At 49.8% G+C, this 23,859-nt stretch overlaps 1 protein-coding gene across 14 annotated transcripts in view; it reads right to left on the minus strand.

Moving 5' to 3' along the window:
- Positions 1–23,859, minus strand: part of DLGAP2 (DLG associated protein 2) — an 844,777-nt gene that overhangs the window by 14,013 nt on the left and 806,905 nt on the right. For all 14 annotated transcript variants that reach the window (XM_078069920.1, XM_078069913.1, XM_078069921.1 and 11 more), the window contains 3 exons: positions 20,700–20,785; positions 18,731–19,146; positions 8,630–8,721 (listed from right to left, as the gene is read on the minus strand). In XM_078069920.1, coding sequence (XP_077926046.1) covers positions 8,630–8,721; positions 18,731–19,146; positions 20,700–20,785 — 594 coding nt within the window. The remainder of the gene's footprint in view (positions 1–8,629; positions 8,722–18,730; positions 19,147–20,699; positions 20,786–23,859) is intronic.

Raw genomic sequence — 23,859 nt, forward strand, 5'->3', positions numbered from 1 at the left:
AACCCAAGAGCCATGATGAAGACGGGACGGTCCAACCCGGCCATTCCACGATGTATTATCAGCCCTTCTCCACCACCGACCTCCTCAACTGGAAACATAACACCCCATCCTACTCTGAGAGACCACAGGCCATGGTAGACCTCATAGAATCCCTCTTCCAGACTCATCGGCCAACCTGGGAAGACTGCCAACAGTTACTCCCCACCCTGCCTAACACAGAGGAAAGGAGGAGAATAATGGAAGGTGCACGGCAGCACCTGGAAGAGCACGCACCAGCGGGAGTCATCGACCCTGCTGCCTGGGCTAATACAGCCACACCTGAAGAGCGCCCAGCATGGGACTTCACCACCACCGAGGGACAGGCCCACATCCACCGGTACCAGGAGGCCCTCCTCCGGGGAATCCGGGCAGGAGCTAAAACCCATGAACATGACTAAGGTATCCTCGGTCACTCAACAACCAGGGGAGTCCCCCGGGGAATACTACGAAAGACTATGTGAAGCCTACAGGATATACACTCCATCTGACCCCGAGGCACAGGAAAGCCAACAGATGGTAAACACCTCCTTCATGGCTCAGGCCGCCCCAGACATCAGAACAAATCTTCAGAAACTGGAGGGTTTTGCCGAGATGAACATCACCCAGCTAATAGAGATTGCCAATAGGGTCTACATGAACAGGGAGGTCACAGCCGAACGGGAAGCCCACAAAAAGATAAAAAGAAAGTCAGCCTCCTCGCCACCACCCTGAACGAAAAGGACAACACAAAGATGGGGAGACCACCAAAAGGGGGGAGACCCAGAACCCCCTTGGCAAGGGATCAATGTGCCTACTGTAAGGAGAAAGGGCATCGAAAAAATGAATGTTCCAACCCAGGAAAGGCTCAGAAGCCCGGCCGCTACAAGAAAGAACCCCGAGAGGAGGACCTCATAGGCCTTGCAGGAAAAGGGGGTCCGGGCTCTTTCCTCTTTGGCCCCCATGAGCCCATGGTCAGAATGAAGGTGGGGGGCCAACCAGTGACTTTTATGGTTGATACTGGGGCTGAGCACTCTGTTGTCACCTCCCCAGTGGCCCCTTTCAGCAAAAGGACTGCGACCATCCTCAGGGCCACTGGGACGTGGGTGGTGCAACAGCCCTTTTGCCAGGCTCGCCAGTGTGAACTCAGGGGCCACAGGGTCTGACACAAATCCCTTTATCTGCCCGATTGCCCCATCCCTCTCCTGGGCCGAGACATACTCTCCAAGCTTAGGGCTCAGATCACCTTTGAGCCCACCGGACACACTAGCCTCTGATTGAACCCAAGGCAAGAGAAGACGGGGTCTCTAATACTAGCAGTTACCACGCCAAGGGAAGAAGAACTGAGGCTATTCTGTGCTCAGGCCCAACCGAGCAGCCTGCTGGAGTTCAGACTCATCTTCCCTTCAGTATGGGATGAAAACAACCCACCTGGACTAGCCTGGAATTGGGACCCTATCATTGCTGAACTGATCCCAGGAGCCCAACCTCAGAGGCCAAGGCAATACCCCCTTCCACAAGAAGCTAAGATTGGCATCCAAGAACATCGGGCTAAACTCAAAGAAGCAGGTATCCTAGTCGAGTGCCAGTCGGCCTGGAATACCCCACTCCTGCCAGTCAAGAAGCCAGGAGGGGGACACTGATCAGTTCAAGACCTGTGGGCCATCAACAAGGTGACCATCTCTCTGCACCCAGTGGTCCCGAATCCATACACTCTCCTCGGCCAAATCCCAGGGTCGGCCAGATGGTTCCCTTGCCTAGATTTAAAAGATGCCTTCTTCTGCCTCCACTTAGCTCCCCAGAGCCAGCCACTGTTTGCCTTTGAATGGTCTGAACCTGATACAGGGCGCCAGATGCAATTGACTTGGATGCACCTCCTGCAGGGGCTTAAAAACTCACCAACCCTTTTTGGCGAAGCAATGGCCGTGGACCTCGCCAGCTTCCCAACAGAGGCCACATGATGCACCCTCCTCCAGTATGTGGACAACCTCCTCCTCACCAGTGACACACAAGAAATCTGCACAAAAGGCACAAAGGCCCTCCTACAGCTCCTGTCAGACTCGGGATACCGAGCCTCATGGAAGAAGGCACAAATCTGCCAACAACAGGTCTGATACCTTGGTTTTCTCCTCACCCAAGGGAAGAGAGAACTGGGGCCAGAGAGGAAGAGGGTCATCATCTCCCTGCCACAGCCCCAGACAAAAAGGGGCCTGTGAGAATTCCTGGGGGCTGCAGGATTCTGCCACATCTGGATCCCTGGGTTCTCAGCAATAGCAAGACCCCCTTTATGATCTCTTAGGGGGACCAGATCGAGAACCCCCTACCTGAACTGAGGAAACAGAAGCTGCTTTCACAGAGATAAAGACCGCCCTGGGGCAGGCTCCAGCCCTGGGCCTACCAGATGTAGAAAAACCCTTCAATCTCTTTGTGCATGAAAAGGAAAAAATAGCACTCGGGGTACTCACCCAGACTGTTGGACCCTGGCAACAGCCAGTTGCTTACCTGTCAAAGAAGCGGACCCTGTGGCAGTGGGATGGCCACCGTGCCTCAGGGCGCTGGCAGCCACAGTCCTACTCATCAAGGAGGCGGACAGACTTACCCTGGGGCAAGAACTTAACATCAAGGTCCCTCATACAGTTGTGTCCCTCATGAATGCACAGGGACACCGCTGCTTTCCCAACTCTCGGCTAGCACGATACCAAGGGCTCCTCTGTGAAAACCCACGGGTCACCCTTGAAACAGTGGACATTAAATCCAGCAACACTGCAACCCATGGAAGAGCGGGAACCAGACCATGACTGCTCCGAGGTGACTGATGAAGTCTGTGCGAACCATCCAGATCTGTGGGATCAAGCCATAAAGAATCCAGAGCTCACACTGTTCAGCGATGGCAGCAGTTACCTACAAGAGGGTGCCCGGAAAGCAGGTTATGCAGTAACCACAACCACTTAAGTCCTCGAAGCTAAGGCATTACCAGCTGGATGGTCAGCTCAACGGGCTGAATTATATGCCTTAGTCTGAGCCCTCACCCTTGGTGAAGGCAAGCGAGTCAACATCTATACTGACTCTCGGTACATCTTCGCTACTGTACATATACATGGGGCCATCTACAAGGAAAGGGGCCTCCTACCCGCTGCAGGAAAAGTTATCAAGAACAAGGAGGAGATACTGAGACTCCTTGAAGCCACCTGGCTTCCAAAGGAAGTAGCAATCCTGCCCTGTGAGGGACACCAGAAAGGAGACGACCCCATAACGCGGGGAAATCGTTTGGCAGATGAGGCAGCCAAGACTGCAGCCAGTGAGGACATGGACAGAGCCCCTTCCCTCACCATGGCCCTGACACCCCCCGGAAGAAGTCCCTCCACCCAGTTATACTAAAAAGGAGAAAGAATGGGCCATGGCTGAGGGAGCCACCCTGACTGAAAAGGGATGGTGGATGATGCCAGACAGGTGCATCTTTGTTCCAACAGCAACTGGAGGGCATCTAGTCAAGGAACACCACCAACTCACTCATCTGGGGACAACTGCATTAGATGCCCTTCTCAAGAAGCACCACTACCTCAGTCAGCTGCCAGCACTGTGCCGAGCAACGAGTGAATGATGCAAGACATGTGCTAAAAATAATGCTCGGTCTGCACCGTGGCCCCCGCCAGGTGTCCAGAGGATGGGAGCAACCCCCTTTGAAGATCTAGAGGTAGACTCACAGATGTGCAGCCGAGCAGGGGGTTCAGATATCTCCTAGTAATAGTATGCACAGACTCTGGGTGGGTCGAAGCCTTCCCGACCAGGACGGAGCAAAACCGGGAAGTAGCTAAAGTCCTCTTGCGGGAGATCGTGCCCCGGTTCGGCCTGCCATTAACAATCCAGAGTGACAATGGACCCACATTTGTGGCAGACGTTGTACAGGTCTTGGCCAAATCTCTCAACACCACCTGGAGACTCCACACCGCTTACCGGCCCCAAAGTTCAGGGAAAGTAGAGCGAATGAATTGCACCCTCAAGGGAACCTTAGCAAAGTTTTGTCAGGAGCCTAACCTGCCATGGCCGGATCTTCTACCAATAGCTCTCCTGTGTGCTCGCTGCACGCCTGGGACATTAGGTTTCTCCCCATTCGAATTAATATATGGACAGCCTCCCCTGTGCTTGGGGAGCCTTCCGGGAAACTTGCATCAGGTTGGAGATAAAGGGATAAAGGAGCAGCTTCAGGCCCTGGGGGCCACCCTAAAGAAATTACAAAAGTACACATCGAGAGGGCCCCAATCTCCTTAGGGTCTCAGGTACCCTCCTTCCAGACAGGGGAGTCAGTTTTGGTCAAGGACTGGAAGAAAGACCCCCTCAAACTGCAGTGGACAGGGCCCCACACTGTTGTTCTACCCGCCCCTACTGCCGTCAAGGTCTCAGGCGTCACCCCGTGGGTCCACCACTCCAGAGTGAAAAAAGCTCATCATTCGAACGAGGAGCTGTGCCAGCGGAGAGTCCAGCCAGACTTCACGAACCCTCTCCTGCTTCACCAAACCCACTCCAGCTTCACCTTCGACGAGACCCCACCGACTGATGGACACCTGCTCACTGTGGTCTCTGGCTGTCATTGGCATGATTTCCCTCATCTTGGGAGTTGGACTCTACACTGTTGCCCCTCCTGACTGGACTTCCCCCCAGAGGCTTGCTATTGTCGTTGCTTATTGGGTGTCCCTAGGGTGTATTACCGCACTTACTTGTCCACAGGTTTCATCTGCTGACGGGTTAGCAGATGTCTCCCTCTACCTAAGGTCATAGACCCCACTTTTACTGGCCCTCTGCTGTTTCCTCCTGAGCACATTTCACCATGGTTTTCCTGGCCCCAGTCAGTCCTGGTCTTCTGCTGCCTGGTGTGCGGTTCCTCCTCACTTCCTCTAGCTTGCCTGGCCAGGCAAGGGGGGCAAACTCTCGTATCACCATTCCTGGCAAGTGGACTTTCCAGCTTATCCCCCTCAATCCCGCACCAGTGCCCCCACTGACTTCTTCCACCTGGGATGGGCACACACCAAAGGTTAACCTCCATTTTGATGGATTCCAGCTTCTTGATACCCCTGGGAACCTCACAGACGGTGTTCCTACCATGGCCCTCACTCAGGTTACCGGCTGGTAGATATCTACATTGGTGGGGGCCCTACGCCTCAACAGCCAAACACCTGCCCTCAGTTCTGCTCGCAAGCCTGGGGCTGTGAGTCATGGGTGGCGACTTGGCCAGGAATGGAACGATGGTCCACTGGGTGGCACCTCAAACAGCGCAGTGACATCTGGATTTCCTTGTCACGGAACGACACCCCACCCTCTTGCCCTAACAATCACTGTATACCGCTCACCCTCTCAGTCTCAGAACCCAATGCCACCTCATGGGCTGCAGGAATCATTCTCCTGTTGGGCCAATATCACCCCATGGGGACCGACCCCATGGCCAAGTTTATGATTAAGTCCATGTTCACTCCAAGCCTTATAGTCAACCCCCAGAGTCAGACAGAAAATAACTCGCCCTGGTGCATCCCCGGGTCCCCCATCCACATGCAGCAAGCATCTATAGCGCAACTGTTCGGTACGATTAACGCCTCCCACCAAGTGCTTAACCACTCGAATCCACCCCTAGCGTCCGACTGCTGGATCTGTATGAAGCCCGGTCCCGTCCAGTACCCAGGTGTCATCCTCAACCAGTCCACCGTGTCACCTCCCCCCTCGGCACCGGGGACCTCAGATTATCCCTTTCTGGCTCCGGTACTGCTGTATGGAAACTCTTCCTCTCCCATCATGGGCCACAGTTGGGTCTGTGCGCCTAACAACACTTCTCTGGCTCGTGATCAAGGTGTATACACCTGCATCACCCCGTGCGATCAGTCATGCATGATTATCAGTCTCTTACCTGATCTTTCAGTCCTCCCCGGGGGCGATGCCCCACTCGTATGGAGACCCCCTAGCCCCCCTTGGTGCTCCCCCGCAGCCATCCCTCTTATCGTGAGCCTGCTGGCCGCATCAGGTGTTGCCCTCGGCACCACTGGCATCGGGATGTGTCAGGTTCAGTACCAGGGGTTAACTCAGCAACTCACTGCAGACTTTTCCGCCCTCACTCAGTCGGCCCTGGCCCTGCAGCACCAACTCAATTCACTGGCCTCAGTGGTCTTCCAAAACAGGCGTGGGCTCGACTTGCTCACGGCCACGCCGGGCGGCTCTGCCTCTTCTTACAGGAGGAATGTTGTTTCTATGCTAATGAGTCGGGGGTGGTCCAAGAAACTCTGACCCAATTACAGGAATGAGTACATCACCGGTGGGAAACACTCCAGCGGACAACTTGGTGGGATACCTTCTCACAATGGTTTCCTTGGTTCGCCCCCCTCGTCGGCCCCTTCCTATCGCTTCTCCTCATAGTAGCATTTGGTCCTTGTATTCTTAATGTCCTTACTAGGTTTATCACTACTCAAGTTGCTAAAACCAGACTCCAGTTACTCCTTACTCACTATCGTCCCTTAGAGAATGAAAATGATGCCCTCTAAACTAGATGTTTAAAGGGGCATCAAAGGGGGGGAATGATAAGGAAAATCTGTGTCCTAAGGTGGCTGACCAAGCCAGCGAGAGAGTCCCAGTCCGAGCCCCGGGGCTCTTCCGGGTTCTTCTCCCTACTCTGTTTCCCGCGCCCATCAATCCGGGTTCTTCTCCCTGCCCCGCTTCGCGCATGCGCCAAGAGTGCCCAGTATGTGGAAGTAGAAGTGTATACATTGCCCCCTTTGTGCTCGGGGCTCAGAGCTTTGGAGACCACTCTCCTCTGAGCCCACTGGCGTTAAATAAACCTCTGATCCTCCAAGATCTCCGGGTGCCGCTAGGTTCTCCCGTCGGGCGATCCAGTCCAGGTTCCGTACGAGTCCAGGGAGCCCGTGTTTCCCAAGGGCAGATCCTCCCACTCTGCTCTGCATTCTCGTTACGCGGCGCATCGCCCGTTTGTCCTTGCCTTGAATATATCTGCTTTGTTCAGTCCATCCTAAACATCGGGTCGGGGGGTGGCTCTGGCTTATTTTCTGGGGTCATTCCTTTGATTTAGAACTAGTTAGCCGCCCGAATCTCCCAGCAGCTAGCAGTGTGGCTTTGGACCTCTGACAGGCATCTGCTTGTGCTGCGGCATCTCTCTGGCCCGGCCGCCTAGACACCCACCTCCTCCTGCGACCAATGCTGCAGGGTCGTTTTGGGGGTTTGCTTTCCCGCTTGAATCCTAGATAGAAGCCGAAAGAAAAGGAAGCAGCCACACTATGTATTTCAAAACTCAAAAAAGGATTTTTTTAAGGTTAGGATAAAATGCAATGTGACATGTGTACGAAGCATCAAAAATATTAGGATGGGTAATTTAAAAATCTAACATTAGCTGCTTCTGGCCCAGAGGACATGGACATTTTATAAGCTTGAATAACGTCTTTGCATGTTTTTACTGCATGTCGATTGCTTTAGGTAATGCGTTCCTAAAGACAGCGTCTACCTATGCTTACCCGACTACAGAGCTATATAATGGCCTAAATCCGTTCCTTCACAGACAGTAATCAGACAGACGTGGAGGAGGTGGGAATATGCTCCCCAAACGGCACAACTGAGCACTCCACGGCTGTGCGCTCCTTCCAAGGAATGCTCAACCTTCCTGCTCCCCCTTTCTAAATGTGGGTCATAACTTCATGTCACAGGAGATAAGGGGGTCACGTTATACGTTTTGGGATGAGCTTCAACGGGGTTAACCAGAAAATGCTAGAGAAAACGTACTTTTTAACAATCCTAATTAAGAGGGATGAAATGGCAGCTCTGATGTGCTTTGCTTCCTTTGATGTGTAAGAACATTCTGTAAGTTCACATGTCTCCTTGCAAATTAAAACAACAAAACAAAGTCAAATCGCCGAGCGCCATCGCTCCCACGATGCACAGACCTACTTACATTTTAATGAAAAGTTTGCTCTGAAAGAAATCAACGTATGGATTTATAAAACAGTCTGTAATGTGAATACTCCTTAGTTATTTCTACAAATAACGTTGCGTGGATACTTTCTTTAGTTAGATGAAGAAAAGTGTGTGTATTATTTGTACATAGATGTAGTAAGTACACGCACATAAGTAAATACCAACATACATATGGTTTTTCTTTCTCTTTGATGTTCAGGGCGATCAGAGCCAAGTTTAATGCCGTGTGTTGCCTATTGCTGGTATATTCATTTCACTCCTGACTATGAAATAGAAAGCCCCGATTGTTCTACCATCTCTTCTGAATCTCTCTGACTGTCGCTGTTGATGTGTTAAGTCAAGCCCCCTCTCGTCGGGGTCTTCATCTGTGACATCCCAGCTGTTCCTGCCCCACCTCCCTCCTAAGGCTCTCGGGCAGGTGGACCCTGCAGCCCGAAGGTGCCCCGGGGCTCCGGGGGGCTGCCCCCGCGCCACCCACTCCTTCTCCCTCAGCACCGCCTCGCGGCGGCCTCTTCAGCATCCTGAACCCCAACTCGGGACGGGCCTCACGTTCGCTCCCTGCTCTGCAAAGTGCCAGGTACTTCGTCAGGCCAGAGCGGAGAGAGCGGGCCGTCGGCTTGCGTAAGGGGCCCAGGACACCCGGGGCTCTGCTCACCATGTTCTGTTGGCACAGCCAGTAAAACTGCTGGAATTTCTGGGACATCAGAAGCTGCGCGCTCCCCACCGCACTCCTGATTTTACCGAGGACTGTGAACAAAACAAAACAAAACACGTTTAAAACTGGGTCAACGAGAAACCAAATGCAAGAGCGTGACACAAAGGGAGTCAAGTCCAAAGAGCATGAGTTAATCTTCTCCTTTCCTGAAGATTAAAACTCTGAATGTACGGTGCAGGGCACGGCCACGGACTGAAGTTTTTTCCAGACTGACCCATGTCCGATTTCTGAGGGAAATGCAAAGATGTGTGAGCAATACTGGCTGTTAGGATATTACTGGTCAGGGCTGGGACAGGTGTAGTCTGGAAGGGTGGTCTGTACTGCAAGGGGCTGTTCTTGTTGGTGGCACCACGATTCTTTCAGCAATGCTGCTCAGGTGAGCGAAAAGATGCGGCAGCAAGTAGGAATAAAGGACTTTAAGTCCTTCTTACTCTTTATGGACTCCACGAAGATGAAGATGTTAATTCCTAATTTCTAGGAAATCACATTGGTATCGGTTACCCCATTTGACTCTAGGGAGTAATCTTTGGGGGCTCTGAGGGCATCTTACACTGGAGGGAGGGGCTGTGCAGGGAGAGGCTGAGGTGCGCTTGTGACCCATCATCCCCAGCCTTGCGCTCTGTCCGCAGCTCCTGCCACCGGCCGTGGGCCTCTGTGGGCGGCCGAGTCACCATCACCGCCACGGGCTCCCATCACGTTCGACTCGCCAACCGATTCCCCACGGATGTTCGTAGTGACCATGTCCTCCCTCCCGCTCCCGTGAGCCCGCTGTGATGTGGCAGGAAGTCTCCAAATGATTTCTAAGTCATATGACTTTAATCAAACAGCACTTTTTAAAAAAGTAAGTAATACAGTTTTGTCCATGGAAAGGACTTAACACATTAAAGAAGCGTGGGGATGACCACTTCGGGATGGAGAATTGGCAAACGAGAGCCTGTGTGTGTGAAATGCAGGGTCTCTGCCCCGATTCGGCAATCCCAGGCGCCTCCACGCCTGCCGCCTCCATTCCCATCCTCACACCTGGTCCTTGCTGGGCGTTAGCATCAGAATTATTTAGGAAATGATAGCTTTGGTAGATCCCAACTCACGTGACTCTCAAAAGCACTTGGGAATCTGGGGGGGGGGCATGTTTCCTGCCTCTAGACCCTGAGCCCATTCACCCCCACGTTTCGTTGGCCTGAGGGACAAACAGAAGTTATTCACAGTTTCAGAAGATCAAGCTCTTGGGGCGGGGCAGGTTATTCCCACCTGCTCACTCCTGGCTTCTCTCTGGCTCTCTTGCAGACCCTCCAGAGCACAGGCTCTCAGCTGAGAGTAGCCGAGCGCGTGACCTCGGGCTTGCCCGCCAGGAGAGCCAGGGGAGCCTGTATTTGCCAATGGCGGGTGGAAGACAGTGAAGGAAGGGGGAGTTTCACCTGGACCTGTGTCTGTCCTCGAAGGGGAGGAAAGAACCATGACCCTCCCATGTGTGTTGCTGCCGACTCATCCACGTCAGGACATTTCCGGACCCCTGGCTCGTCCAGAGAAGAGAGCGGAGCGGAGCTCAGGGCGGCACGAAGGACAAGCTCGCGTCGCCCGGGTCTTGTCTGGAGTTACCAGCGGTCCCCACAAGGCAGCAGTAGGTAGGACACAAGGTCCATTCCCTACAAGGCGAGGACCTGGCATCGTGCACAACCTGTTCTTCAAATGATTTTCTCCGGGGTAAGACAGTGGACTTAAACACTTAATTTAATTTGTCTTATTTTCTCATCTGTCTTTAAGGAACTCAGCTTGCTGTTCCCTGGAGTTTTATTACTGACAATTTCACACATAGAGAGGATCTGAAAGAAAAGTGTCCGCATCACTTAGAATCAGCAATTAACAGTTTGCCATGTGCGTGTGTTTATTTTTCTGAGCCCCTTGGAGATAAGCTGTAGCCAGCCTGTCACCTGCCGTCATCCTGTGCAACCACTGGGTCCTTATCATTCCGAAGGAGTGGAGAATTCCTTCATGTATCTAATTCTGCACTGCTTCTAGAATATTAACAAGGAGTTTGACACATGTGACTTTAATAAAAGTGAATAAATTGGATAACACTGTGGCATCCTCTCAGACTTAAAAAATATCTTCATGCCTCTTGATCCCTGGGCCCAGGTGTGTTCAGCAAATCTGTTTCAAGAGGGGCTTTCCTCCCCCACAGACCTACCTCCTTGATCCGATTTGCCAGGCAGCAGTGGGAGGGAGTGGTGGTAGGACCCCGGGAGGAAGCTGGTGCAGGGGGATGGGGAGGGTGCTGGGGTTCAGAACTGAGTGTGCCCTGAGGATATGGGGGTGGGTAGGTGCAGGGACAGAGGGGTGGGCAGGTGCTGGGACAGGGGGTAGGCAGGTGCTGGGACAGGGGGGTGGGCAGGTGCAGGGACAGGGGGGTGGGCAGGTGCTGGGAAAGGGGGGTGGGCAGGTGCAGGGACAGGGGGGTGGGCAGGTGCTGGGATGGGGGTGGGCAGGTGCAGGGACGGGGGGTGGGCAGGTGCTGAGACGGGGGTGGGCAGGTGCAGGGACGGGGGTGGGCAGGTGCTGAGACGGGGGTGGGCAGGTGCAGGGATGGGGGTGGGCAGGTGCTGGGACAGGGGGGTGGGCAGGTGCTGGGACGGGGGGTGGGCAGGTGCTGAGACGGGGGTGGGCAGGTGCAGGGACGGGGGGTGGGCAGGTACAGGGACGGGGGGTGGGCAGGTGCAGGGACAGGGGGGTGGGCAGGTGCAGGGATGAGGGTGGGCAGGTGCTGGGACAGGGGGGTGGGCAGGTGCTGGGACGGGGGGTGGGCAGGTGCTGAGACGGGGGTGGGCAGGTGCAGGGACGGGGGGTGGGCAGGTGCAGGGACGGGGGGTGGGCAGGTGCAGGGATGGGGGTGGGCAGGTGCTGGGACAGGGGGGTGGGCAGGTGCTGGGACAAGGGGGTGGGCAGGTGCTGGGACAGGGGGGTGGGCAGGTGCTGGGACAAGGGGGTGGGCAGGTGCTGGGACAGGGGGGTGGGTAGGTGCAGGGACGGGGCGTGGGCAGGTGCTGGGATGGAGGGGTGGGCAGGTGTAGGGAGGAAGGTGGCGGGACAGAGCCAGAGTGTCTCCTAGGAGTGGTGAAAATGCTTTACCTTTCATTCACATTTTGATCCCCCAAATTGAACACGTTTCTCTAGCTCTAGTCTCACTGCTACGGAGTGGAAGAATTATCTTTGTTTTGAAATGTTGAGTTTCCACCTGTAAACCCCTGTAACCTGCAAGACTGATGAAAAGATTTAGAGAGACTTGTTTCAATCAGGCTGTCACTGCAGGAATATATAGAAGCGACGACCAAATGTGCTTCTTTGTACTGACTATGTTTCTTCAAATGGTAATTAGAAGTCATTCGGTTTTATACAATTTGAAGTTTTAATTCCTAATTTTCATATTCTTCTTAAAACGTAATTCAACAAAAGTATTAATATAAAGCACTTCAATTTATAATCTTCAACACATCATGGCTAGATGGGCAATATCTTGGTGTTGATTTAATGTGGTGAAGAGTTATTATTAAGGGTATAAATTGATTATTGCTCGGGAGAGACAGTGAATGTCGAGGAGAAGCTCGCGACCTGATTGCTAATGGCAGGAGGGTCTGCAGTTGGGCGAGCGGGGACCACTCTATCTGGTACCTTTAATGCAAATAGCTTCCCATAATTGCCAAGAATTGGAGGTGAAAATTTCAATTTATTCTTTTCCACTGTACTTCCCTAATGTTGTCATAGTTTCGGCACTTTGTTTCAAGAGCTGCAGATAAGTGCTAATGCTTCCCAGAATGCAAATTGACAAAGAACCTGATACAACGCTGGCCTCTGATGTGTAAGGAAATTTGATTAACTCCCTCGCTCCTTTTTATTTTTCATGCGTCTTCTCCAATTTCCCATTCTTTCTGAATTTGCTATGAAATGCCAGGACAACATTTACACTCTCCTTTCAGAATCTGAAGTGGATTTTTGTAGAATTTGCAGAGTTTGAAAGGATCACGGGAATATTTATCTCCTCTCCGGTCTCTTGGGCTCCTCCGTGATTGGTTTCCGCGAACAGGTGCAGGAAAATCGCTGCTTGCTCTGACATCCCCCCTCAGGTCTCAAGCGTTACCATTCTCAGGTTTATCGAGCGCACATATCTTTGTCCACTCTGTGTCACGTGGCCATTTGGTGACTGGCTCGTGAGAGACATCCCTGTAGGCACCTGCCCGGGCTTCGCGAGGACCTGGGAGCAAGCCTGTTGAAGGCTCCCTCTGCCGGTAAAGGGAGACCCTCAGACGAGGGAATGGCCGAAGCCCCCGTCCCCCAGCCTGGGGGTCTGTGGTTCCACACATCTGGCCAGCTGGTGTCGGGTTATTAGCTGTTTTGGGCACGAGAACCTGCCAACACCTGTCCAAAGGCCCCACCGTTGAGTCCCTCATGTGCTTTCTCTCTCTGTGCCACCACAGAAGGAAAACTGTGTAGCTTTGGGACAATTGCTTTTATTTCAGAAAAACACCCTATTTGTTTCGTTCCACTTTATGCCATTTACCCTTTGGGTTTAACATAATGAATACAAAAATCCCCAAATAGGAGTAGAGTAATGGTTTACAACCCCTCCAGAATGGATCTTTAATGACCTAACAATAGGAAGCCTGCATGAACGTGACTTAACTTAAACCAGTATTTATTTGGGCTCATTATAGTTTTTATTAACCATAGAGGGCTGAACGGATCTCACTTCATTCAATCAGTTCAGTGAGCTGTGATTATAAAATTTTAGTTTGGGAAGAAATTAGTTCATGTGATGGAAATTTCAATATTCGGAGCTCAGAGTTCTGGTTTAGCAAGCCATTTAACTTAATCTTGCTTCTTAAAGGTGCCATCACCAATAACCCTCTATCTGTTCTCAAAATGAGTGCAAGAATCAGAGGTTATCTTACTTTTTAAAACTTCTTAGGGAAATGTCTAAAGTTGATTAATAGGTGCTAGTTTTAGGTGCAAAGCATGCGGAAGAGACACATAAAAATGTTCTGTCATCTTTGTCCACAGAAATATCAGACATCTGGGAAACTTCGGGAAAGAAATTAAGAAAATCACAAAAAGCATCAAGTGGATCTATTCTCTGTTCTCTGCATCCAAGGCTTCCAGCAATGCCATCGTATTTAGTCATTAAATAGGACTGGGAAAAGTGCACAAAAAACAAAATCACTAGCTGATATCTCCAGCACGGGGAGGGCACAGGATACTCCCAGCCCCCACGTGAGGGCGACCAGAGGCCTGGGGGGATTTTAGATGCCGTGCTTTCACGAGGGTGTGAGCAGGAGTGTGACCGTCCCTGTGTATGACGACTGTCCATCTCTTTCCTCCTGTTCCCTTCTACTTCTCCACAGCAGAGCACCATGGCAGACACTTCTGGGGAATAATAAATGCACCAAATACCATCAGTGCATTCAAGGAGCCGAAGGTCTCCCGTGACAGCAGAGGGGCAGAGCTTTGGGAAGACACAGCAGCTGTCCTGTCCTGCGAGAAACGCACGTGCCCAAGGGCATGGGGGTGATGGAGCAAAGACAAGCAGGTGCACAGTCCACGTCGAAGTGAAGTTCTTCTTAAGGAGCCGGGAGACAGGGGCTCCTGTCCGTGGGGCTGCTTTCCCCCACCCTTCCCTCTCTGCTCCCCCTACGGCACAGCCGAATCCGACTCCCCATCGAGGCCTGGGAACCATGCCACCTTCTCCACGAAGCCTTCTTGGAATTTTCCCCGCTGAAAATGTCTCACACCTGTGAGGTTCTAAAGCTCTTATCTGCCTGTCTCCCACTACACGTGATGTTCTCCACTCGGTATAAATAGTCCTGTCCTGGTCTCACTGCTCCCGGTCACTGCAGTCCGTGTCTTCACGGCTGGTCACTCGCTGTCAGCCTACAGTCTGTGGGTGGTGGCTGGCTCATGGCACGTATTCAGTAAATATCTGTTGAATGTTTATATTAATGAGAGAATCCAAGAAGAAGATCCCAAAGGTTCAAAAAAGGTGTTTAGGGAAATGCAGTTGAGGGGCAGCAGAAATTCATTTTCTGCTATAGCTTGCTAGAGAAGAATGTGCTTTCCACGTGCCTCATATTAAGGCAACTGAAATCTAAATACTGTATTTCCCACGAGGATGGAATCTTATGGCTGATCTGGGTCATTGCTGGCCACTGAATTGAATTCTGTGTAGAGTACCTTTATGGCACTATTCCCAAACTCTCTTGAATGCCCCCAACAACAAGACAGTCATTACTTATCATGATGACACTTCAGTGTCTAAGCCTTCTAACTGTTAGATCTTTTGTGTTTAGTTTGAGAAGGAATTTGCCCCCTTTTCCTTCCTTAATTTCTAGTGGCTAAGTAATGATGAGCTAAGTCTACGTTTTATCAGCTCAGGGATTCCCTCTGGAACCTAAATGGGTGTCCCAGCTACGGGGGATCAGAATGAAGCAAATGGCCAAGGACTGGGACTCCACTTTTTCTATAATAGTGGAAGAAGGTAATCCACAAGAACACAGACAGGAAGGAAGCGATGCAGGGAGAGAGGTTTCCAGTAAGGGATCTTGTGATTCAATAGCTTCGGGCAGCACAGTGGTAAAGCATAGCTTTCGACAGGAGACGGCCCTGACTTCGCCTCGCGACTCCATCGCCATACTCTGTGGGGTCTGGGGCGAGATGCTAACCTCCTTGAGACTGGGTCTCTCTATTTTTAGGATGGTGACGATGCTATCTAGGCAGCACATCGCGGTGAGCTCTGAACGAGGTGTGCAAAGAACCTCCCATAATATTTGGCACAGGATTCGTGCTCAGAACGTGCTCGTGCAGAGATCTCTTCTTTTCAAACTATATCCCCTTTTAAACTGTAATTCTTAGAAAATAAAGACTACGTTAAAAGGACATGCTACAACTTGCATTCCCACCAACAGTGTAAGAGGTTCCCCTTTCTCCACAATCTCTCCAACATTGGTTGTTTCTTGCCCTGTCCATTTTTGCCATTCTAACTGGTGTAAGGTGGTATCTCAGTGTGGTTTTGATTTGAATTTCCCCGATGGCTAATGATGATGAACATTTTTTCATGTGTCTGTTAGCCATTTGTATGTCTTCTTCAGAGAAGTGTCTTTTCATGTCTTCTGCCCATCTTTTGACTTGGTTATTTGTTTTTTGGGTGTTGAGTTTGAGAAGTTCTTTATAGATCGTGGATACCAGCCCTTTGTCTGTAGTGTCATTTGCAAGTATCTTCTCCCATTCCGTGGGTTGCCTCTTTGTCTTGTTGACTGTTGCCTTTGCTGTGCAGAAGCTTTTTATCTTGATAAAGTCCCAAAAGTTCATTTTTGCTTTTGTTTCACTAGCCAGCCACTTTGGAAAACACTGTGGAGGTGCCTCAAAAATTTAAAAATAGAGCTACCCTATGACCCAGCAATTGCACTACTGGGTATTTACCCCAAACAGATGTAGTGAAAAGAAGGGCCATATGCACCCCAATGTTCATAGCAGCAATGTCCACAATAGCCAAACTGTGGAAAGAGCCGAGATGCCCTTCAACAGATGAATGGATAAAGAAGATGTGGTCCATATATACAATGGAATATTACTCAGCCATCAGAAAGGATGAATACCCCACTTTTACATCAACATGGATGGGACTGGAGGAGATGATGCTAAGTGAAATAAGTCAAGCAGAGAAAGTCAATTATCATATAGTTTCACTTATTTGTGGAACATAAGGAATAACATGGAGGACATTAGGAGAAGGAAGGTAAAAATGAAGCGGGGAAATCGGAGGGGGAGACGATTGGACTATGAGACTATGGACTCCAGGAAACAAACTGAGGGTTCTAGAGGGGAGGGAGTGGGGGGATGGGTTAGCCTGGTGATGGGTATTAAGGAGGGCATGTTCTGCATGGAGCACTGGGTGTTACACGCAAACAATGAATCATGGAACACTACACCAAAAACTAATGATGTAATGTATGGTGACTAACTTAACAATAAGAGAAAAATAAAATAAAATAAAAAGGACATGCTACATATGGGAAATTATGATAAGGTAACGAATGCTCTAGGTTGTCTTACAAACACGGCAGTGGCTAGTGTCCCCTGTTGTTCTGCCCACAGAGGGAGACCAGAATTTCTTGGATGTGTCCTGAATGGTGTAAATTCAAATGACAGGATCAAATTGATAGACACATTATGGAGCTAGACCTGACAAGTACGTCTTCAGCGGGGTTCTGCTGCGGAGCCCCAGGAGGGCACGGGCGCGTCCTGGCTGACCGCCCCGTGGGTCTGCACGCCCCGGGCCCCCGGAAGAATGCACGCCGCCGTGCACACAGTGGGAGCCCACAGCCTGACCCTGATTTCGCATCAACTTAGGCAATTTAGTTTTTCCAAGTTTTGTCTTTGTGATAAAGATTGTAAATCGCTGTGACAATTAAATAACGATTTTGCCAAGCTGAGACACATACCGACCAGTGAGAAAATGCTGCAGGAAATGAGCGATTTTTAAATATAAGAATTGTAAGTAATTGCTCCACTCAATGTAACCTAAAAAGGTAATAGACTTGGACAAACGCATGCAAGCAGTTTGAGACACCTGTCGGCGAGCTTGGGAGCAGGTTCAAATGCTTCGCTACAGCAACGCTTCCTCCAAAACACTCAGGGTCTCCCACCCACCTAGGTGAACATGTGGAATTGGGTGATTAAGGGAGAAATGTGGGGCAAGAGAATTAGTAATTTAAAGCAATCTCTCCCTTCATAGCTTAACACCATAAGTTCTAACAGCTAGAGATCAACACGCCAATTAGTTTCTTGGCTTTACAGATCCCAGGGCCATTGTACTCTGTCCGTTACGTAAGTCCATATAATTTCATCCTCGTATTTCCATTTGTATGATACTGACAGATTCTATCACAGCAGCTATCTAGACGTGTTGCGGCAGAGCACAATCCCCAAGGACGTCAGCTATCCGTTTGAACTTGAGAATTCCGAGTGAGCTAGCAAATGGACAAAGGAATTCACAGAAAAAGTACTTTCAAGAGAGCATGATTTGTCAAGACATTCAGAAATGCCTCTGTGAAACCGTATTTTGGTCAAGACAATGTTAGTTCTAAGTATGTGGCAATTATTCTCGGATTCTTGGTCTATCAACAAAGGTGGTATCTGTTTAGAAATCAGGTGCAGCGATTCACAAAAGATGCTGCTTCTGATAATCCTCAAGAGAGGATTCTTCAGGTCAGTGGGAGACAGGTGGAGAATGAGGGATGCTGTCCCTTTCTACACAGAGAGGCAGAGACCCATCAGGGCAGAAAGAGGCTGGAGCAGGTCTGCTTTGCAGGAAGTCACATGGATTCCCGCTCAGCGTGGTGATGGGAGAGCTGGGCGTGCACCGTCACGGGGCTGGCCGGTTCCATCGCTACTCAGCTCAAACTTCTCTTTGGCATAAAGCCAACTCAAGGGGCACGTGGGCGGTGCAGTCAGTTAAGTGTCTGACCTTTGGTTTCGGCTCAGGTCGTGACCTCAGGGTCCTGAGATGGAGCCCCGAGTCAGGCTCCATACTCAGTGTGGAGTCTGCTTGAGATTCTCCCTCTGCCCCTCCCCCTGCTCAAGCTCTCTCTCTCTCTCTAATAAATAAATCTTAAAAAAAATAAAGCAACTCAATTCCTTATAAACATGGGACAGTGATGATTCTAGAAAACAGTGGACACCCTCCACATCAAGTCACTGTGAGAATTCGGGAGAAGAGGTACATGGAATGAGACCAACTGCAGAACCAGCACCAGGGTCAGTGCCATTGGGCTCACGATCTAACAAAACCCAAACGGATCCCCTTGAACGCGTTAGCGGTGGTTTTTCTGTCCGTGTCCTTATCTGTTTTCTGGGAGCTGAGCGGGATGTGGTGGGAAGCACGTTTGTTTTCATTTACCCAAGTATCAAAGGAAGTGTCCCCCATGAATGATGCCATTTGCCTGCTGGCCTACTGACCAACTGCAGTGCTAAGAAGCTGAGGGGAGGCTGCACTCTTACTTTCCTCTGAGAGATCATTCTCCTCCGCGTCTCTCTCCATGTCCTTGCACCAGCCTTCCATCCTCTTTGTCTCCGTGTGCAGCAGCTTCGCAAACCACGAGCCATCCCTCCGGCACGGAGACACCCTCCCCGTCTCCGCTGTCTCGATGGACGGCTCCAGCCAGGGGTCGGGCGGCGGCAGGCTGCCAGTGTCCACGGGGGTCCTATAGTCTTCTCTGTAACTGAAGAGCCCCTGGGTCCGAACAGTTCTTACGGCCCCATACTGGGTGGGCGTGCTGGGCTCCGAATGCCGCTGGAAGGAGGGCCCAAACTGCAGGCCCTTGTCCTCCATGGTGACGTGTCCCGGGAAGCCCTCCAGCTCCAAGTCCGCCTGGACGGCGGCGGTCACGCTGTTGGAACGCTTGAAACGCCCGTGTCTGTGGAGGGGGAAGGAAGAGAGAGGGGAGACTTTCTGAGCTGACTGTGCAGCAAGCCTACGCCTCGCTCATCAACGACACGCCTGCACCGCGCGAGCCAACAAGTCAAGGGGAGGATGAGTCTTTTCCTCTCGTTACTACTATTTTGGTGTTTCAGCTATGGAAGAACGTTGGGTTTTGCAAAGAATTAACCTCTAACATCTACCTAAGTCTCAATGCCTAAATAATGCCCACTTGAGACGGAAGCGTATTGCGGGGTGCAGTGGGGGTAACGCATTCCATGAGTCCACTGCCTTGGCTCATTTACTTCCCTTGACAAATCCGCCACAGTTTACAAAACCTCCTTATGTTGCATCTATGCAACAGGAACGCTGTGTAGCTCCTTTTAGGTAAATAACTTTTGTACCCCACTGAGTTCTGGGGACACATTTCAGGGCGTGCATCTCTTCTCCTATCTGAATAACTTAATATCATCCCCATTAAGTCTTGTATGCAAAATAAGGAATCCAAATTCTGACTTGAGCAGGTGTTTTAAAAACATGTTCATCATACACATTGGAAGGCCGCCCAGTCCCGCACAGCCAATTACTGAAATGATGGGCAGGAAAGGGCTTATAATTGGAGTCCAGATATTGCTGGGTGAGAACCCTGTGTGTGTGCAGGGAGGGGGGGTTCTTCCAAACTGAACCCTAACTCTACATTTTGGCTTCTCACCAACTGAACCCTCCTATGGCAACAGCTGTGCCCGCAGCTGGTTGATGAATTTTCCACTTAGTGTCTTTGCTGGAGGCAAAGGAGCAGAGAACAAACCCATGATGGGGATGGAAGGCAGCAAGCCCAGTCCCGTGCAGAAGCTGTCCGCGGTCTCAGCACTCTGCCGGGAACCCGGGAAGCCAGGAGCTTGTGGTCTGAATTTCTTTGCAATCAAAATCTTTATTGGCTGGGTCCTAAAACCCTCCACGATGAGCAATGTCACCCGGGACTAGATGCTAATTGAAGTTGCAGATGTAACAATTCTCTCATTGAATTAGTTTTTTATGAAATGTACAAGATATATTTTTTAAATATGAAATAAAATAATCATCCTGTTCTTGCTACAAAAATAACATTACCATCATAGACATCTCTGTATTTTATGGTTTGAAATCATGGTATAGCTAAGGTCTTAAACTTCCTTCCTGCTCTCTCTCTTTCTGTCTTTCTTTTACCTTTAACATTATTAGGTAGGAAGACATGCACCTGATTCACCCTCAAGCCTATCTGTTCTTCCTTTGGATGAAGAACTTTGGCTCTCAGGCCTGTCAGCCCCTCTGCTTTCATAGGTGGTAAATTACTTTAGAAAGAATTATTCCCCTGCCTCTCACAAAAAACAAGATGCAGGCGGATGTTAATTCATACTTGAACGATATAAATTGCAAAGTATAAATATATGACCCTGTTACCACACATGGCATGAATTATTGATGGTCAGCATGATCTAGATGTTTGCAATCAGGTTTCTAACAGATCGCTCTTGCTTGGGAACATCGTATATTGTGAAGGGGCTGAGTTACCGCTTCTCATCTTCCACTTGGATGCCAACAGAGTGGTATTCTCGCAGGCCTCGGCTCTCTGTGTCAGAGTCTGTGGCTGTTTCCACCTAATACAACACAGAACATCTTATTTTAGAACTGAGACAAGCGACCTGGGCAGGGGACTATTGTGTGTGTGTGTGTGTGTGTGTGTGTGTGTGTGTTCATTTGCTGTAACTAATTACGCATTTAATTAATACAGAGATGCACTTGACCCAGTAAAATCACAAAAAAGGGAAATGCATTCATATTGGTGTAATTACACTGCTACTGTGTTTCATCAAATTTCACATAACTACTTGAACTCAGCATTGCACTCTGATCTCTCAAATGAATGCAAATAAAATTGCTTAGTTCAGCTAAGGCAAAAAATAGGCTTTGTTGGATTGCATGATTGTAGGACTTAAAGGCTCTTATCACACCCTACGGTGAAGAAAGTAAGTACAGCATGAACCAGATAGAGCTAACAACCACAAATAAGCCATTTAACAGAATTACACTGATGGTTGCATCCACATACAGAAACACACAGGAAGGAATTTCAGCGTGTATCGGGAATACCGCGGCCATGTGTCCAACTGCCCCTACACACTGGTGTCTTGCATCTGCTAATGGGACTGTGCCCAGCGAGGCCAGGTCAGAACAGAACAGAAACTGTGCATTTTACACGAATCCTTCTCGTGGTTCTATTTGCCAAAACGTCTCCCAAACCCACCAAGCACTTTAGGACCGTGAGGGGGCAGAGCTAACACATGAGGGGCTGCTGGTACAGCCCATGTTCTAAAGAGCCCTCAAACTCTCAGCACAAATAGTCTGTGAAACCAAAGTTTAGTTTATCCGTAAATATTATCCTGGCTACTCCAGTGTCCCTTTCCTTTTTCCCCAGAAAATATTACCTACTGTATCAGCGGGACTTTGACCCCAATCCGAAATGTCATAACTAAGTTGTAAACCACATTTTCTCTTAAAAATATTAATGATTGCCATGAGGGTAAGGTACAAATGACTAAACAAATCATTATGACGCTCTCTTTTGCAACTTAGGAGAGTCTGTGATTGTAATTTGCGGCTGCCCCGTGGCCGAGCTCATGGCACCGAGGGCTCACTCAACTTGTGGCAAAGAGAAACAACGCTGTCCATATCTGATGTTTATTTTACTCTTACCACGTGCCAGGCACTGTGCCAAGAGCATAATAAGCGTTATTGCACGTAGTGTCCACGGTACCCCGCTGTGATTTCCTGCCACACTGAACAGCTGAGGAATCAGAGACGGTGAGTAACTTGCCCAGGGGTGCACAGCTCACTGGGAGCAGAGCGAGGATTCACACTTGCGTCTGTCTGACAGCCCCACCATACTCTGGAGTGATACGCTGTGGCCAGAATAAAGACAGCTGCGTGAAGACCCGGGGCCCCTGGTTGAGTTACCGAGGGGAGGAGCACGGCCGGGCACACCCCGTTCCTTGCTGGCAGAATCCTGCACGCACGCAGAGGTCACATCACCTCCTCTGTGTGCGTGGTTTGACGGCTGGGCGAGGACACGGGGTGACCACAGGACGAGGGACATCCTTGAATCCAGATCTAACCTTGCTGCTGTCTCTATGGGGGGTCATGGCTTTGATAAACTTCACCTTCCTGGACATGGAGATTGTTACTCTTATTATTTTACATGAAAAGATTACAGTAACAATTCACGTATTTAAGATGTCGTCCCATGTCAGAGCAAACAGAGCTGCCTTGTGTTTTAACTGCTTGCTATTCCATTTTAGGAACATAACCTGATTTAGTTAACCAGTCTTCAAGGGAGGGATAATCTGGTTACTTCTAGTTTTCTGCCATGATTAATGACGCTGCTACAGATACATGTCTGTGCATGTTTTTGTGAACACAGTCATAGTGTAGGTGATTTTACGCTTTACAATGTTGGTAGATGGTGTCGAATTTGATGGATACATAATTTGGGGGGAGATCCATGCATACATATAGTTTTAGAAAGATTTTTGTAATGGAAAGAGCACTGGATTTTATCATTGAAATGTTCAGAATATTTGTCTTATTTTTTCTGCTTCCAGGATTCTAGTCTAAGGAAATCACCTTAAATTCTAACAAGTGTGTGAGGTGTTCATCTTAGTGTTACTTATCAGGTGAAACATGACGAGGGGTGAAGTAGGCGAGCAGTAGCAGAGGGTAAATTATGATTTGCTCATGACACGGAACACTACACAGTACGAAGGTGATGGTCATCAGGGCTACACCACGGAAGGTGTTTTTGGTCCCATGCACACTAGCAGGTGGCATGAATAGCAAAATCACAGGATGTGTGTGCACACATGAAACACACATGTATTCACAGCCATGTACACACACTACATAAGTGACTAAAACATATAACCAGACAACAGCACGTTGTCTCCATCCAGTCTCCACGTTCCCTGCGCTAGAATTCTCTACCATTCCGAGCGAAGGAGGAGGATGTAGCTTTGGAGCTAGATTCTGCTACGAGCTGGCCACGCAACTCTCTGTGAGTCTCTTAAATTTTGTTGAGTCTTTTCTTCCTAATCTCAAAAATGAGGGGACATGAGACACTTCACTTGATTGAAGTAAAACTCCACAGGAAGCCAGACTCAGATAAGCTTGTCCACAGCAAATATCGACATTCTGTCCTTCACCTCAACCAGGAAGACGGTCAGGTGTGTGATGAGATGGATACTGAATGTGAAGGATCTCACAGAGCTACAGCACTTGTCACATGAAACTTTCCTAAGAAAAAATGACGTTATCTCTGCTTTCAGAAGGGGAAGGCTGAGGGGGATGATAAAATCATATATGGCCTGGGTGAGCTAAATACTTAACAATTTCAGAAATCCTGGGAGTGGAGACCCTTACATGGATAAGAAAAAAGGCAAATTCAAGACAAAGGAAAGGAATTACTGCTTTGCACAGTGGAAAGGAAATCAAAGGAATCTCTTCCTAAGAGGAGATTCTGGCTGAAAATTCAAGGGATCTTAAAAGTTTTGAGAAATGAAGGCATATATTCATTTTTACAAGACCTGCCATGTTCTAGGCATTGAGAAGAAAGATGTATTAACAGAATCGCTAATGCTAAGTAAGACTTTTTGAAGCAAAGGTGTTTGCAGGGCTCCCT

Source organism: Halichoerus grypus, chromosome 3 (assembly GCF_964656455.1).
Source record: "Halichoerus grypus chromosome 3, mHalGry1.hap1.1, whole genome shotgun sequence".
NCBI lineage: Eukaryota > Metazoa > Chordata > Mammalia > Carnivora > Phocidae > Halichoerus > Halichoerus grypus.